The sequence below is a fragment of the Trichechus manatus genome, unplaced genomic scaffold (assembly GCF_000243295.1).
Source record: "Trichechus manatus latirostris isolate Lorelei unplaced genomic scaffold, TriManLat1.0 scaffold00151, whole genome shotgun sequence".
NCBI lineage: Eukaryota > Metazoa > Chordata > Mammalia > Sirenia > Trichechidae > Trichechus > Trichechus manatus.
In genome coordinates this window covers 3,064,171-3,081,005 of record NW_004444087.1, presented here as the reverse complement: position 1 = coordinate 3,081,005, position 16,835 = coordinate 3,064,171, and the positions used below count along the sequence as shown (strand labels likewise).

General features: G+C 51.8%; 1 protein-coding gene across 1 annotated transcript in view; it reads right to left on the bottom strand.

Annotated features, from left to right (window-relative positions):
* The window catches only part of MAD1L1 (mitotic arrest deficient 1 like 1), a 491,032-nt gene that overhangs the window by 471,618 nt on the left and 2,579 nt on the right, over window positions 1-16,835 (bottom strand). The window contains exons 2-6 of the mRNA XM_004385925.2: window positions 15,561-15,723; window positions 11,788-11,928; window positions 8,861-9,040; window positions 5,961-6,085; window positions 4,748-4,829 (exon numbers count right to left, since the gene is read on the bottom strand). Of these exons, the coding sequence (XP_004385982.1) occupies window positions 4,748-4,829; window positions 5,961-6,085; window positions 8,861-9,040; window positions 11,788-11,928; window positions 15,561-15,710 (678 nt within the window). The 5' untranslated portion in view covers window positions 15,711-15,723. The remainder of the gene's footprint in view (window positions 1-4,747; window positions 4,830-5,960; window positions 6,086-8,860; window positions 9,041-11,787; window positions 11,929-15,560; window positions 15,724-16,835) is intronic.

Sequence of the window (16,835 nt, the reverse complement as noted above, 5' to 3'; positions counted from 1 at the left end):
ACAGAGACAGAAAGCCTTCCCCTGGAGCTGACGCCCTGAATTTGGACTTTTAGCCTACTTTAACTGTGAGGAAATAAACTTCTCTTTGTTAGAAACATCTACTTGTGATATTTGTTATAGCAGCACTAGATGACTAAGATAGAATTTGGTACTGAGAGAGTGGGGTGCTGCTCTAACAGATACCTAAAACGTGGAAGCGGTTTTGAAACTATGAACAGATAGAGGAGCAGCAGCGGCAAAGGACCAGCAACAGCAGAGAACCTGCAGCAGCAGAGAACCTGCAGCGGCAGAGAACCAACAGCAGCAGAACCAGGAGACCAATGTAAGACAGCGCTGGAGCTGATCCATGGAGCGAGAGAGCTGAGTCTGTGCGCAGGAGGCTTCCTGGCGGAGTGGGGTGCCTCCGGGTACTCATCGGTGGAGCTAGGCTTGCCGACCCACGGAGCAAGGGAGCTGAGTTCCTGTGTGCAGGAGGCTTCCTGGCAGAATGGGGTGCGTCCGGGCACTTACCCGTGGAGCTACAGAGCTTTGGAACACTTGCCCCAGCAGGGCAGATGTGGGCATGAGGTCCGACGACCAAGAGGCCACAGGAAACAGAAGCAGAAGCTGAAGAGACAAGGGACACAAGAAGCCGAGCTGCTTCAGTCTCAGAAGGTATGGCCATGACCTCAGGGGTTTCAAAGGGTGGAACCATGGCCTCCGGTGTTTCTAACGTGGAGTTGTCACCCGGATGGACTAGGAGAATGGTGGGCCTAAAGCCAAGGGCGCAGAGTTGCTGTCCCAGTGGGCCTGGAAGGCAGAGCTGAAGCCCAAGGCCGAGGGGCCTCCACTCAAAATCCAGAGACCGTGGCCAATACCTAGAGTCTGGGGGGCAAGGCTATTGTGTAAATTGTCTCAGAGAACAGAAGATTATTTTCAAAGCCTTGAGGGCTAATATAATGTGTTCTGCTGACTTGCTTGGTGCCTATTATCAATTCTTTTCCTCTAGTTTCTCCCACTTGTAATGGAAATGTCTAGCTTGTGCCCGTTCTGCCATTGTACCTTTGGAAGCAGATAACTTGTATTCTAGGTTTCCCAGATGAAGAGGAATTTTTGGATTTTGGACTGGTGTTAAGACTTTTGCTATGATATGATGGGGTGAATATGTTTTCCATGTTGCAAGGATGTGATTTTTTGGGGGCTAAAGGGTGGAATGTCATGGTTTGAATTATGTCCCCCAAAAAATGTGTATCAGTTTGGCTAGGCCATGATTCCTGGTACTGTGTGATTTTCCAGCATATTGTAAACCTGCCTCTATGATGTTAATGAGGGAGGACAGGTGGCAGTTGTGTTAGTAAGGCAGGACCTGATCTACAAGACTGGATTCTGTCCTGAGGCAATCTCTTGAGATACAGAAGACAGAAATGAGCAGTGAAACAGGGGGACCTCATACCATCAAGAAAGCAGTGCCGGGAGCAGAGCGCATCCTTTGGACTGGGGTCCCTGCACAGAGAAGCTCCTAGTCCAGGGGAACACTGAGGAGAAGAAGGCCAACAGAGAGAAAAAGGCTTCCCCTGGAGCTGACGCCCTGAATTTGGACTTTTAGCCTACCTTGACTGTGAGGAAATAAATTTCATTAAATCCATTAAAAAATGGATCAAAGACTTAAATATAAAACTGAAAACGACAAAGTTCGTGGAAGAAAAAATAGGGACAACGCAGGAGCCCTAATACATGGCACAAACACAATACAAACCATAAGTAACAATGCACAAGCACCAGAAGAGAGACTAGATAAATGGAAGCTCCTAAAAATCAAACACTTATGCTCATCAAAAGACTTCACCAAAAGAGTAAAAAGACAACCTATGGACTGGGAAAAAATTTTTGGCTACGACAAATCCGATCAGCGTTTAATCTCTAAAATCTACAAGATACTGCAAAACTTCAACCACAAAAAGACAAACAACCCAATTAAAAAATGGGCAAAGGATACGAAGAGGCACTTCACCAAAGAAGATATTCAGGCAGCTCACAGACACACGAAGAAATGCTCACGATCATTAGCCATTAGAGAAATGCAGATCAAAACTACAATGAGATATCATCTTACCCCAAGAAGGCTAGCATTAATCCAAAACACACAAAATAATAAATGTTGGAGAGGTTATGGAGAGACTGGAACACTTATAGACTGCTGGTGGGAATGTAAAATGGTACAACCACTTTGGAAATCGATATGTCGCTTCCTTACAAAGCAAGAAATAGAAGTACCATATGATCCAGCTACCCCGCTCCTTGGAATATATCCTACAGTAATAAGAGCCATCACACAAATAGATATATGCACACTCACGCGCATTGCAGCACTATTCACAATAGGAAAAAGATGCAAACAACCCAGGTGCCCATCGACGGAATAATGGATAAACAAATTATGGTATATCCAAACAATGGAATACTACGGAATGATAAAGAGGAACGATGAAGCCGTGAAACATCTTATAACATGGAGAAAGCTGGTACTCATTATGCTGAGTGAATTTAGTCAGTCATAGAAGAACAAAATACTATATAAGACCACTATTACAAGAACTCAAGAAAAGGTTTAAACACAGAAGAAAACATTCTTTGATGGTTACGAGGGTGGGGAGGGAGAGGGAGAGTTATTTACTAGCTAGATAGTAAATAAGAATTACCTTAGGTAAAGGGAAGGACAGCACTCACTACAGGGGAAGTCAGCACAACTGGACTAAACCAAAGCTAAGAAGTTTCCTAAATACAATCAAACACTTTGAGGGACAGAGTAGCAGGGGTAGGGGTCTGGGGACCATGCTTTCAGGGGACATCTAGGTCAACTGGCACAACAAATTTTATTAAGAAAATGTTCTGCATCCTACTTTGGTGAGTGGCGTCTGGGGTCTTAAAAGCATGCAAGGGGCCATCTAAGATGCATCAATTGGTCCCAACCACCTGGAGTAAAGGAGAGTGAAGAACACCAAGGACACAAGGAAAGTATTAGCCCAGGAGACAGAAAGGGCCACATAAACCAGAGACTTCATCAGCCTGAGACCAGAAGAACTATATGGTGCCTGGCTACCACCAATGACTGTCCTGACAGGGAACACAACAGAGATCCCAGATGGAGCAGGAGAAAGGTGGGGTGCAGCACTCAAATTCTAGTAAGAAGACCAGACTTAATGGTCTGACTGAGACTGGAGGTCCGAAAAGCATGGCCCCCAGATTCTCTATCAGCCCAGAACTAAAACAATTTCCGAGGCCAACTCTTCAGACAGGGATTGGACTGAGCTGTGGGACATAAAGTGATACTTACGAGGAGTGTGCCTCTTAGCTCAAGTAGATACAAGAGACTAAACGGGCAGCTTCTGTCTGGAGGTGAAATGGGAAGGCAGAGAGGGTTGGGAGCTGGTTCAACAGACATGGGGAATCAGGGGTGGAAAGGAGGAGTGTGTTGTCACAGTATGGGGAGAGCAATTAGAGTCACATAACAATGTATAAATTTTTGTCTGGGAGAAATTAAAAAAAAGGATTGGTCATGGGGAAGGGAAGGAATACCATCCAGGTACACAGATGCAGAGCTGGGTTCCAGGGCTGCAGGAGGAGGGCGAGAGTCTTAGTCATGGGGAGGGGACAGCACTGTGAGCACTCCAGCCAAGGAGAACAGCAAGTAAACAGATAGGTGGAGAGGGCAGGGGAGGTCTGTGGCCCTGGGTAGCCCATGGCACAATGTGGAGGTACGGGGACGAGATGGAGCAGAAGGGCATGGAGTGGATTCTAAAGTCAGCGGGACCCCATGTCGCCGGCTGTCCGGCAGCGCCCCCCATAGTGACACAGCCTGGGCTCCAGAGATGCACTGACCAGCCTGGAGGTGGCTCGGTCATGCACTGGCGGTGACATCAGGCTGGTGTTCGCCCTCTCTGAGCCCACCCTGCCATCGTCATGGCTCAGCAGCACGCTGGCAGTGACACAGGGCCGGCATTCACCCTCTCTGAGCCTACCCTGCCATCTTTGCGCACTCTTTATACTTCTCTATCTACGTGTTAGCTGTCTGTCTTCCCCGTGAGAATGAGCACTCCAGGAGCAGACCCAGGTCTCTCTCCTTCCTCATGGTACCCCTATCCCTGGCACAGGGCCCAGGACACAGAGGAGACCATCGAATCAGGCTAAGCAGCTACAGTCATCACAGGTAGCTGAGCCCCTATAGACGCCACTGCACACACCCAGCTCAGACACATGCAGTGCAGGAGGCCATGACCTTGCGGGGATGTGCACAGAACACACACCTGGCTCAGACACATGCAGTGCAGGAGGCCGAGACCCTGCAGGGACGTGCACAGGACACGCGCCCAGCTCAGACACACACAGTGCAGGAGCCCGAGACCCTGCAGGGACGTGCACAGGACACGCGCCCAGCTCAGACACACGCAGTGCAGGAGGCCGAGACCCTGCAGGGACGTGCAAAGGACACGCGCCCAGCTCAGACACACGCAGTGCAGGAGGCCGAGACCCTGCAGGGACGTGCAAAGGACACGCGCCCAGCTCAGACACACGCAGTGCAGGAGGCCGAGACCCTGCAGGGACGTGCACAAGACACGCGCCCAGCTCAGACATACGCAGTGCAGGAGGCCGAGACCCTTCAGGGATGTGCACAGGACACGTGCCCAGCTTAGACATACGCAGTGCAGGAGGCCGAGACCCTGCAGGTACGTGCACAGGACACACACCTGGGATGGAACTGAGGCCTCACCTTGATCTTCTGCTCATGCTCCACTCTCACTTCCTGGCTGGCCTGCAGTTCTTGAATCTTCTGATTTGCTTCCTGCCATTTTCTGTGGAAAGAATAGAACATCGTGTGCTGAAGCAGGTGTGAGGTGAAGCCAAAAAGCGCCCTCACTTTGAGGCCTTCCAGCGTGTACATGCACACATGTACATACACACATACACAGAGATACACTCACACACACACAAACACATACAATCACACACATGCACAGACGCTGACATACACACAGATACACATACAGCTACACAGACACAGAGATAAACACACATAGCTACACAAAAAATACACACACAGCACACACACATATACACAGACTCACACACATACACACATACAAGTCCCACACATGTACATACACACACACACACATACACATGCAGATCCACACAGACATAAATACAGACATGCAGATACACACGTACACTCGCACACAATCACACCCATGCACATACACACTGAGACACATACACAGACACACAAATACACACAGAGACAAAGAGATTCAAACATACACACATACACACATGCAGAGACACACACACAGGCGCACACACCCTCACATGCACACATACACAGAGACACAAACACACACACATATATACTTACACACAGTCTCTCACACACACACACATGCACTCTCTGCCACTGCAGGAGCACCCCAGGACCCTGTGCTCTCTCCCACCAGCCTCATGGCCTCAGTCTTCTCAACGGGGGGCAGCCTGGATCACCTGCAAATTCCTGTCCAGCTGCCCAACCATACCACTCTCTTTGTCCCTGTGGGACCACATGACCCAGTGCCTGCTCAGTGGGAGACACACAGAGCCTCCCCCAGCCCAGGGTTTCCCAGCCAACCTCCCTAACTCCGCTGGGTGACCACAACACTCTCTAAGACCACATCTGCTAACGTCACCAGTGCCTACTCACCTTGTTGGCAGAGAAGTCAGACAGCACCTCCGGGCGGCTCCTTTCCAACGTGCCCACAACTCCCAGACACACACGCTCCCACCCTCCTGTACCCCCTCTGCCTGGAGGGTCCTCTCCCACCACAGCCTGCCCACACATCCAGGGTCCTCCTCATCCTCCAGGGTCCAGCTCAAGTCTAACACTCGCTATGGAAGCCCTCACCAGATGGCAGCCACCGCTTAGGGTCTTGCTCATCCTCCGGCCTCAGACTCACCTGTGCTGCGCATCCAGCTGCTCCCTCAGTTCCTGCTTCTCGGACTCCAGGCCCTTCACCTGCATCTCCTGGTTCATCGTGCTCCACTGTAGCTCTGAGATCCTGCCCTTCAACATGCTGATGGTCTGAAGGAAGATGGGACAGAACAGGCGAGTGCCTCCTCATCAGCTGCTCAGAGGCCAGGCCTGTGCGGCCTTGCACACCTGAGCAGAGGTAGGCTCTCCCAGACATAGAGCAGAAGGTGGAAGCTGCACCTGTCACCTCCCATCCCCAGAATGAGGCCAACAAGACAGATAGCCCTGTAGGCCCCTCCCTGAGCCCCACACTCAGAAGAGCACCTCATCCAGAGCCTCCTGCTCCCAGAGCAGCTGGGGAAAGACCTGGGCACAGCCAGGCCCTGGCAAAGGCCATCTCATGGAGGAGGAGCTTCAGGGGCAAAGGGACCACCAGCCAGGAAGGTTGAACACACAGCCCAGAGCCTAGCACCTCCACAGGACATGCCCACTCCCCGGCCCTCCTACTGGGCCTCTACATCCCTCCTAGGTCTAGCCCTGCAGGCCACCAGTCCCTGCCCTGCTCTGCCCTGTTCTGTCCCATACCTGCACCTTCTCTCGGCCTACAACTCCTTCTCACCCCCCACCATACCACCCTCCCACCTATTTGCTAAAAATGGTACTATAGACAGCAGCAAGGAACTCTCTAGAACTGGGAAGTGGGGCCTAAGACTGTCCTCAGGACTAAACTGTGAAAGCCACCCAGAGGGGAGGAGCTTAGAGCCGCCTCGGGAACTGAAGAGCCCTAGGCCAGCAGCCAGGCTACAAACTACCAGGAGGACAGCATTACACAGAAAGGGGTGGGTCCAGAAAGGAGGCCGTCCTGGAGACAAGGCAGCAGGCCCATCCTGGCATCCCCCAGACAGCAGGGGCACATCAGAACTACCTCCCCTGGTTCTGACCCACCCTCACCAGCTCCTCCTGAGAACTGTCACCCCAGAAGCTCTCCCAGGGGAAAAGCGCGTGCTGGCTGGGCCATCGTGAAAAGCCGGTCCCCAGACAGATACCATGGAGAGCAACAAATGCAAATGTCCCTTCAGCAAGCTGAGGGCAAGAGACAGACCGGGACCAAGCTGCCACAGGAAGGGACACTCGGTGGTCCCAGTCTGGGGGAACAAGAGCCCATGGCACTTGTTCACCCATCCGCAAGAAGCTTACCCCCTAAGAGCCAGCTGAAACACCTCCCTACTGTCACCCAGATCCTCTAGGGGTGATGCTGGGGGGCCCCACTGTCCACCTGGGAACAATCCACATGGTCTGCTCATTACAACAGGGAACCAGAAAAAATCAAGAGGCATTAAAACCATATCCAACAAAGGAATCTGTCGTTCAGGACGTCTTACTGTGCTCAGCAGACACACCCTGGGCACTGGCGGTTTGCTGGGTACGGGGAACACGTGGGGGCATCAGACAATCACCAACAAGCAGATCACAGACAAGAGAGTGTCAAAGGGGAGCGTGCTGTGAATGAGGGTGCCTGTGGGGAGTGGAATGGCAGGTAAAAGAGAGGTAAGAGAACACAGCTAGGAGGGAGGCTGCAACCTCAGACCCAGAGCCCTGGAGGGGACGTTTACACTGAGACCCAAAAGGTAAAAGCAGCCACATCCAGGGCCCTGTTCCACCTGACTGTGGCCTTCCCCACGCTGGGTCACACTCACCATCCCCTTCACTACGTGTGTCAAGTGTTTCACTCTCCTCTGCTTTTAACTGAACTGAGTGCAGACCTACCAGCCTTCACTGAACTACAAGGCCCCACCACGGGACAGGTCACCCACACCTGCCCCTGCCACAGCTCAGAGCACGGGGATGGTGACAGGCAGCACTGTCAGATCCAGAAGGGGCACGTGTGGGATTCCTCTGGAAGCCCATCCCGCTCTCTCCTACCAGCATCCACCTCAGAAGATAGATGTAGGAGCAACCTTAACATGCTCTCCAGCATTGCTGAGGCAAAAATAACCTGGAGCTGCTTCCCAAGATCCATCAAGCAGAGAGAAGCAAGCAGAGATGGAATACCAATGATCTGCTGTCCCCACGCCCTCCCCAGCAGCGTTTCATCTTCTCCCTCCAGCACCTGTGATCTTGAACACCACAGAAACAGGACAGGAAAGGTCAGAACAGTCCAGGCTCCACCAGCATCAGCGTGGGGCTCTTTTTCTAGAATCCACACAGCCTTCAATGGATAGAGACAGTAGGGACTATCACTAATATGTGCTCTGTTTCAAAGATACTCTGAAGCCATCACATGCTAACAGACTTTGCTAAAATGAAAGAAATGCAAATCTAGAGGCACCTACGTACATCTTCTGAAAAAACAAGTGTTCCCAAAAAACACCACTATCCACTGCAGGCCATGCTAATGTGAAACTAGAATAGTCCACAGAGGCTAGTGGCACGATACAGCCACTGGTAGCAAACACCACAGAGGCAGCTATAACTGGTGACCCTACAACCCAACTGCTAGGGATTTGTCTAAATAAATAATTCAGCAAAAGCAAAAAGGTTATATGTGTGAAGATATCTGAGAAAGAGATCAAACAGGTACGCGTGTGCATATGAAAAACAAAACATTTGGAAACAACAAATAATGGATTAGCCAACCATTAAAAAATCAGAATTACAAAGACCAAAAAAGCGCTCAACTTATTAACTAAAAACCATAGAATGAGAAGTTAGTATTGTTACTACAATGACAACAATGTCTAAATGTCCGTACGTATGTGGGAAGCACTGTGAAGAATTGAAAACGTCACAGGGATATCTAAGGTGGTGGAATTCGGTGTGAATGCTCTTCTCTGACAACGGCTCTCAGGCCCAGGGAGCAGCTGCCCAGAAAGGTGGCGGCCTCACCTCGTTGGCCTCGGCCAGGCCGTCCTCCTTCTCCCGCAGTTTCTTGTTGGCGGCATCCAAGCTCTGCCGGCACGACCGGTTGCGCTCCAGCTGCTCCTTCATCTTCTCCGCCGCCTCAGCCTCACGCTCTTGCAGCTGCCGGATGCGCGTCAGTAGTTCCTGGTTTCGGTCAGCCTCGCGCTGTCAGGAGGACAGGACATGGTGTGAGTGAGAGGTGCCCCCAACGTGGGTCCTCACTCTCATCAGAGCAGGGGGGCTGCCACCAGTCCTCCCAGGGCAAGGACCGCAGCCAGAGAGGGCAGTCTCAGACCCACTGGGTAGGCCAGTGCAGACCCAGAACAGGAGATGGGACACCTCAGGGAGGGGGGCCAGGACTCCTGTGTCTACATCGGTGCCCTTACCACCGGAGCACACCTCTTGTCCTGAGAGGCCCCAGGGCTCAAGGTGGGCACTTGGCACAGACAACCCCATGCAGCACTGCACATCTGCTCGCAGGGTGGTCTCTGTAGGGAGGAGACCAGCACGAGAGCCTAAAACCCAGAGTCAACCCTGGAAAGTGCATCTGCGCTTCTGCAGCTCCAGTAGATGCCCTCATTATACCTGCTTTAACTAACCTGTGTCAGCGTCCCCTCGAGCGATGCCTGGGCAGGGTGGGGTGCAGACAGGAGCCTGCCAACAGTCTATGCCGGGGCCCAAACCTACCCGGAGTCACACATCTCTCGGGGCCTCAAGGCTACCTGGCCATGCAGGACTGTTCAGTCAGTGTGGAAGGGGCAGAACTAGGACTCACATTCAGAACTTTGACTCCAAGGATCCCTTGCCCAGGAGCACAGGAACTACAAAGCAGAAGCCAGAGTCCTGGGGACAAACGTGGTCAGTCCTGTGACAGGTGGCCTGGACAATGACCTAGAGGAGCCCCTTCAAGAGCTTCTCGTTGCTCCCAGAGCTGGCCTCACTCGGAGGAACTTGTGCTACCTACTCACAGCAGAAGTCCTGCAGCAAGGACCCTCAGGGATGCTGGGACCCTCGGGGACACCAGGAGAAGGGATCCTCGGGGACGCAGAGATCCCTGGGTGTCATGGATTGAATTGTGTCCCACAAAAATATGTGTCAACTTGGTTAGGCCATGATTCCCAATATTGTGTGGTTATCCTCCATTTTGTGATTGATATAATTTTCCTATATGTTGTAAATCCTAATCTCTGTCTGTGGTTAATGAGGCGAGATTGGATTATGATAAAGAAGATTAGGGTGAGATGTAACACCCTTGCTCAGGTCACATTCCTGATCCAACGTAAAGGGAGTTTCCCTGGGGTGTGTCCTGCACCATGTTTTATATTACAAGAGATAAAAGGAAAGGGAAGCAGCAGAGAGTGGGGGGCCTTATACAATCAAGAAAACAATGCCGGGAGCAGGGTGCGTACTTTGGACCCGAGGTTCCTGTGCAGAGAAGCTCCTAGACCACGGGAAGATTGATGACTAGGACCTTTCCCTAGAGCTGACAGAGAGAGAAAGCCTTCCACTGGAACTGACACCTTGAATTTAGACTTGTAGCCTAGCAGACCATGAGAGAATAAATTTCTCTTTGGTAAAGCCATCCACTTGTGGTATTGTGGCAGCAGCAGATGACTTAAGACACCAGGGATGCCCGGACCCCTGCGGATGCCAGGACCTTCAGGGATACAAGAACAAGGGACCCTCAGGGATGCAGTGACAGGGTGCTTTGCTAGTGCAGTACCCTGGCTGGCAGTCACAGAACCAGAACGTGGTTCTCCTTGCACTCCAGCTCCCGGTGCAGACAGGCAGCTACGGCAGGCCCTCAGCCTTTGGCCCTCGGAGTCACAACAGCTAATGGATTCCAGGTATGAGGAGTTAGATCCCCACTGTTTGTCCTACCTACCCAATGCCAAACGGGCAGCCCCTGAAAAACCATTATTGATGCCCAGGGGTCCAAGGAACAATTTGAAAGCCAGGTCTGGATGACTCCTGGGCCCCACTCAGTTGTGTCTGTGGGAAGGGACAGAGAGGCCTGTGAGAGGGAGGCTCAGGCTCACCAGCGGCCCCAGGACTCGACTGCATCGCCTCATGCCTCAGGTTTCCCCACAAAAGGGTCTGCAGACCCCTGCCATGATGACCCATCACTCGGCTCCTATACCCACAGAGCAGCAGCAGGTGCTCAGAGATATACACAGGGGAAGAGGAAGGCAGGCAACAGACAGACGCATCTACAAGCCCAGGAATGCCAAGGATTGCTGGCAGCTACTAGAAGCTGAAATGGACAAGGACCTTCCCCTGGAGCCACGCCTTTGAATTCAGACTCCCCGCCTCCTGGACTGTGAGAAAATAAATTCTGCTTTTTAAAGCCACCTCTTTCAGTATTTCTGTGACGGCATCCCTAGGAGGCTAAGACAGAAAGTGCAGATAAGCCATGTGAGGCCAAAGTGGGCCACACACCTACCCTCGGAGAGGCAGGGAGGGAGAGCACAGACTGCTTGAACCTCGACAGCATCTCCACAGCTAATCTGCACTTACTGGAAACCCTGGCAAGGTGCTGCTGAGCGAAGCCAGGGAAATAGGGGATCCACATGCTAAGTAAAACCTCATTGCTCCCCAAGCAAAAGGGAGGCTGTGTGTCTGTCCCCTGCCAGCCCTGGGCAAGCCCAGAGAAAAGAAAGCCTCCACTGAGATGAGGCACTCTCCTCTGAGGGCCTCTGACCAGCTGAGTAGGACCCAACCTGGACCCCTGGGACTCCCTAACCCTGTCGCCCCTGTGCTGCCCACAATCTCTGCCGGGTCTGCACTCTAGTTCTTGCCCCCTTCAATGCTAGCCTCTGATGGAATGCCCGACAGCCCAGACTTGATGCACCCTGGCTTTAAGCTGGCAGGGCTCCCACCTCTCACCATCTGATGGGACCACTTGCACCCACCTCGTAGTTCCGGGCACTGGTGGTGGCTGCGCGCTCCAGCTCCACACGGGCCCGCTTGTGGCTCAGCTCCATCTGCATCTTCTCCCGCTCCACCTGGATGAGGTGCGACTGGGAGCGGATCTGCTCTGCTCGCTCCTCCAGCTAAGCAAGCCCAGAAAAACAAGAGAGAGAACCTCAGCGGCTGCGTCAGCCACGGCCCCAGCTCTACTCAACCCACACCTACTGAGCACCCTCCCCAGGTGGCCGGCACTGAGCCTAGGGTACAGGAAAGAATGTCCAGGGCCCCAACTGGGAGAGAGGAAACAATAACAAGGATGGACAGAGGAGAGCATATTTCAAGATGAGCCTGTGTATGCCTGTTTGGAGAGAAGGGGCACATTCGTTTTCTGATGCCAGGTAACACACTACACACACGGAGCGGCGTGAACACCACCCAAGGTTGGCTGACAGCTCTGAGGTGAGGAGCCCACCCACAGGACTGGCGCTCTGCTCAGGGCCTCACAGGCTGAAAACAAGGTGTCAGCCAGGCTGCGCCCCACTGGAGCTCCAGGTCCCCCTCCAAGCCCAGAGCTGTGGCGAATTCAGTTCCCGTGGCTACAAGACTGAGATCCTGTGACCCTGCTGACTGTCAGCTAGGGCCACCACTGGTCCTAGAGCCCGCCTACACTCCTTGCCATGTCTCTGCTCCCTCTCCAAAGCCAGCAACGGAGAACCTCACTCAAGCCGGGGAACCTCACTCAAGCCGAGGAACCTCACTCAAGCCGAATCCCTTGTCTGCCTTGAATCTTTCAGACCTCTTTGTCTGACCTCTAGACCCAGAATGAAGGGCCCATGGGATTAGGCCAGGCCCACCCAGATTACCTCCCTACCTTAAGGTCGATTGATTTGAGACCTTAGTATCTACCAAACCCCTCTACAGCAGCACCCTGTTAGCGTGGAAAACTGGGGGGAAGTGTGCACACCAGGGGCCTAAAACTTGGGGGCCAGCTCATAATTCTACCTCCCACAGAGGTGTAGGTGGGTGGGTTCAAGCCTTGAAGGGCATCCCTGAATGTAAAAGGCTGCATCTTCACCAGCTGAAGCTGTGCTGCTCCAAGCATGGCTGCCACCCAGCAGCATGGCATAGCCTGGGGACTTCTCAGAAATACAGACTCTCAGGTCACACCCAGACCTACTGAATCGGAATCCTCCTTTTGAACATTCTCAGGTGGTTCATATGCACACTAAAGTTTGAGAAGCAATGGACTAGATAGGGCAGTGGTTCTTAGCCGGAGCCAATACTCCCTTTCCCCCACCCCCACCCCAGCACATTTGGCAGTGTCTGGAAATATTTCTGAGTATCATGACTAGGGGGAGGGTACTACCAGTATGCAGGGGGTAGAGGCCAGGGATGCTGCTCGACCTCCCACAGTGCACAGGAAAGTCCTGCAAACTAAAATCATCCAGCCCGAAACGTCCACAGTGCCAAGGACAAGCAATCCAGGTGCGAGGAAAGGCATCTTCATCATTCCCCTCACGTGTGCTTTTTGAGGGTCCAGTCCACCTTCTTTAACCCTATCGTATTTTCTCTTATTTCAGTCCCCACCTATTGATATCTGGGGAGTCCTAATTCTGTCCTTCAGTGAACCCACTAGCCTTTCCAGCCTGGTTGTGATAAGCAGGCCTGTTACATCCACATCTATACCTGTCCTGCTCCAAGAAGGAGGGCACTACACCTCCCAGGGATGGCACAGCAGAGAGACCAGGACCACAAATACACATGATACATGAGCACATCTTTCTGGAACATCGATTTCATCAGAAAGAACGTAATTCAAACATTATGCTTCCATTTAAACAACAATGTGACAGAGGACACTGTACACAACTTCAAGCTAAAATAGAAGCCCTAAAAAAATGAAAACAAAAAAGGGCTTTGGCCGGCAAGACAGACCAATCTCTGCCTCCAGACCCACAGGCCCGCGGCATCCTCAGCCCTTCTCGCCTGCCATCTCGGGAGGCTTCAGCAGACAAGAGGAAGAACTGTGACTACAGTCCCGGGACAAGGCACGGGCAAGAACGGGCCTGCGCAGGTCCTCCAGGCTGCTGTGACTATGAACCAGCATGCCCTGCGAAAGGCACCCAGAGACTTGCCCCCGTAACTGAGAAAGTACATAACAGGACCACAAACTGATCAAGAGCTGGATCCTCCAAGGTCCAGTTCAGGTTCTACAATACTCTGGTTCTGACACAAGCCAAAAGTCCCCAAGCATTTGCATCAAATAAAATTATAACACCTTTTTAGACCAGAGTTGCCAACTTCTTATTTTGCCAGTGAGTAAGTGTCAAAAACAACCATCATCTATTACCACCACCATTTACGAAGAGAGTTTTAACCCCCAAATAAAAAAAAGTATAAAAGGTCTAATCTCAGGATAAAGAGCAGCCCTTGCTAAGAAAGGACACTAACAAATATGCAGAATTCAATCACTCGACCAATGAATGTGAAAACAAAAAAAAAAGACAAAACACAATACCAGTTGCTCTCAAGTCAACTCTGACTCACAGCAACCCCATGTGTGTCAGAGCAGAACTGCTCCATAGGGTTTTCATGGCTGTGACCTTTCAGAAGCAGACTGCCAGTCCTTTCTTCCAAGGTGCCTCTGGGTGGTTTCAAACCACCAACCTTTCAGTTAGCAATCAAGAACTTAACCACTTGTGCCACCCAGGACTCCAAATGTGAAACACACCCCCATTTGTTTTATGAAATGCTGCCATGGGCCTCATCGGGGCTCCGAGGGCAAGAGGAAGCCACCAGCCAGTCTGACTCAAGCTACATCAGCAGGATGGCTCCAGCAGCACCTGCAGGGAGATGGGAAGGGGACAAGCAGAGGGGCCAGTGGAGCTTGGGGCAGCAGGCAGGCAGAAATGACAGGCCCGGGTGGGACTAAGGATACCACATCTCCCTGTTGTCTGGACCCAGGTATCCCCAACCCCACAACCCTGGGCCCTGGACGCCTTTGAACTATGTCTGCAGTGAGACAAGAACGTGGAATAAAGACAATCAGACTATAACCAGAGCTAAACTGCAAAAATCATCCATAGCCAAGTTCAGCAAAGATGAGCAAACGGCCCCAGAGTCTGAGACCATGACACGTCCACTTCCTTCACTGATGGCCCTGGTGCCCCCACTGGGCTGATCAAGCGACGTGTGGTCACAGCACAGCCTTCCCGAGGGTCAGCAAGTTGGCTGGAGGCCCCGGCAGCCATGCTCCCAGGCAGTGTGTTTTCTGACTCAGTTCCATGAATAAAGTGACCTTCCAGTCCTATAGCTAGTGCATATGAGCTCGTGTATGTGCAGGCGTGAGCTGGGGCTGGAGAGCATCAGTCCCGTTCAGGGCTAGATCCTGGACTCCAGTCATCTCCCCAAAAGTAGGGACACCCACACTGGAGATCAGGCCATCTCCCCAAAACTAAGAATGCCCATGTTGGAGACCCAGCCATATCCCCAAACCAGGAATGCCCATGTTGGTGACCCGGCCATATCCCCAAACCAGGAATTCCCAGGTTAGAGATTTGGCCATCTCCCTAAAACCAAGAACATCCACGTTGGAGACCCAGCCATCTCCTCAAACTAGGAACACCCGTGTTGGAAATCTAGCTATATCCCCAAAACCAGGTTGGGATCTAGAAGACGGCCAGAGGGCCTCAAGGTTTCCAGAGGACACTGACCTGCCTGACACCCTGAGCCCTGAGCAGGCCCTCCCAAATCCCAGGCCACCCAGGCCCCTCACCTGCATGCTCTGCTGGTACTGCATCTGCAGAGAGCCCGGTACTGAGGCGCAGACATCCAGCCCAGGCCCACCCTCCACTCGCTGAGAAATGAAGTTGTTCAGTGATCTCAGGGAAGACAGAACAGTGGTGTTTTCCCCCAGGTCTTCCATTGCCACCGTCCTTCTGGAGGGAGACAAAAGAGAGGTTACAGGAAGCTCTTCCAGGAGCCATCAGCTCTGTCATCCACCATGGTTAGGGGGTGCCTTTGAGTAGTCCTACTTTTCCAAACAAAAACAAAAACCAATCCCATTGCCATCGAGTTGATTCAGACCCATAGCGACCCTACAGGACAGAGGAGAACTGCCCCATAGGGTTTCCAAGGAGTGGTTGGTGGATTCGAACTGCCGACCTTTCGGTTAGCAGCTGAGCTCTTAACCATTGTGCTACCAGGGCTCCTATCACTCTCTTTAAAGAAAAAACCAGTTACCTGGAGTTGAATCCAACTTACAGCCACCCCATATGTCAGAGTAGAACTGTTTTCCATAGGGTTTTCAATGGCTGGTTTTTTGGAAGTAGATCACCAGGCTTTTCTTCCAAGGCACCAATGGACTCGAACCTCCAACCTTTCCATTAGCAGCTGAGTACATTAACTAACTGCACCGCCCAAGGACTCCAAAGCTCTCTTACAGCCCTTAAAACATTCCAGTGTCCACAACCAAGTTCTTAGGAAGTTAACTGAGAGTCCATAGTCCAACACTACCAGAAAAGAAATGAAGGCATGAAAAGACCATACAAAAAGACAACATAACACTAAACCTCAGCCACTGAGCTAGCTGACTGCTAGGGTGCTATATATCTGCTCCTGGCAGGACAAAAACAATGGCAACACAGATGATGGTGACAACAGCAGTGTTAATTGTCATTATATGTTAGCGATGACACCAGTGAGTCTTACTGCTATTTTCATGGGTACCAAAAAGAAAAGCATCAGACATTTACTGAGCACTCCGACTTCTTCAGCCTCAGTTTCCTCGTCTATAAACTGAGGATAATGAAAGCAACTTTGTAAAGCTGTTGGGAGGACCACAAACAATGTGATTTTTCTTAGGACATCACAATCTTTACCACAGGCTGATGAATTCGTTCTTTCTACACACATTTTAGAAATAATGACACCAAGGCTTCAAAAAGTTACAGAGCTGAGATTGGAATCCAGGTGTGTCTGGCTCCAAAGGCTCTGCGTGGCCACGAGCCAGTGTGCAGTGGGGCTGAGAAACAGCAGCCTGTGCTCACAG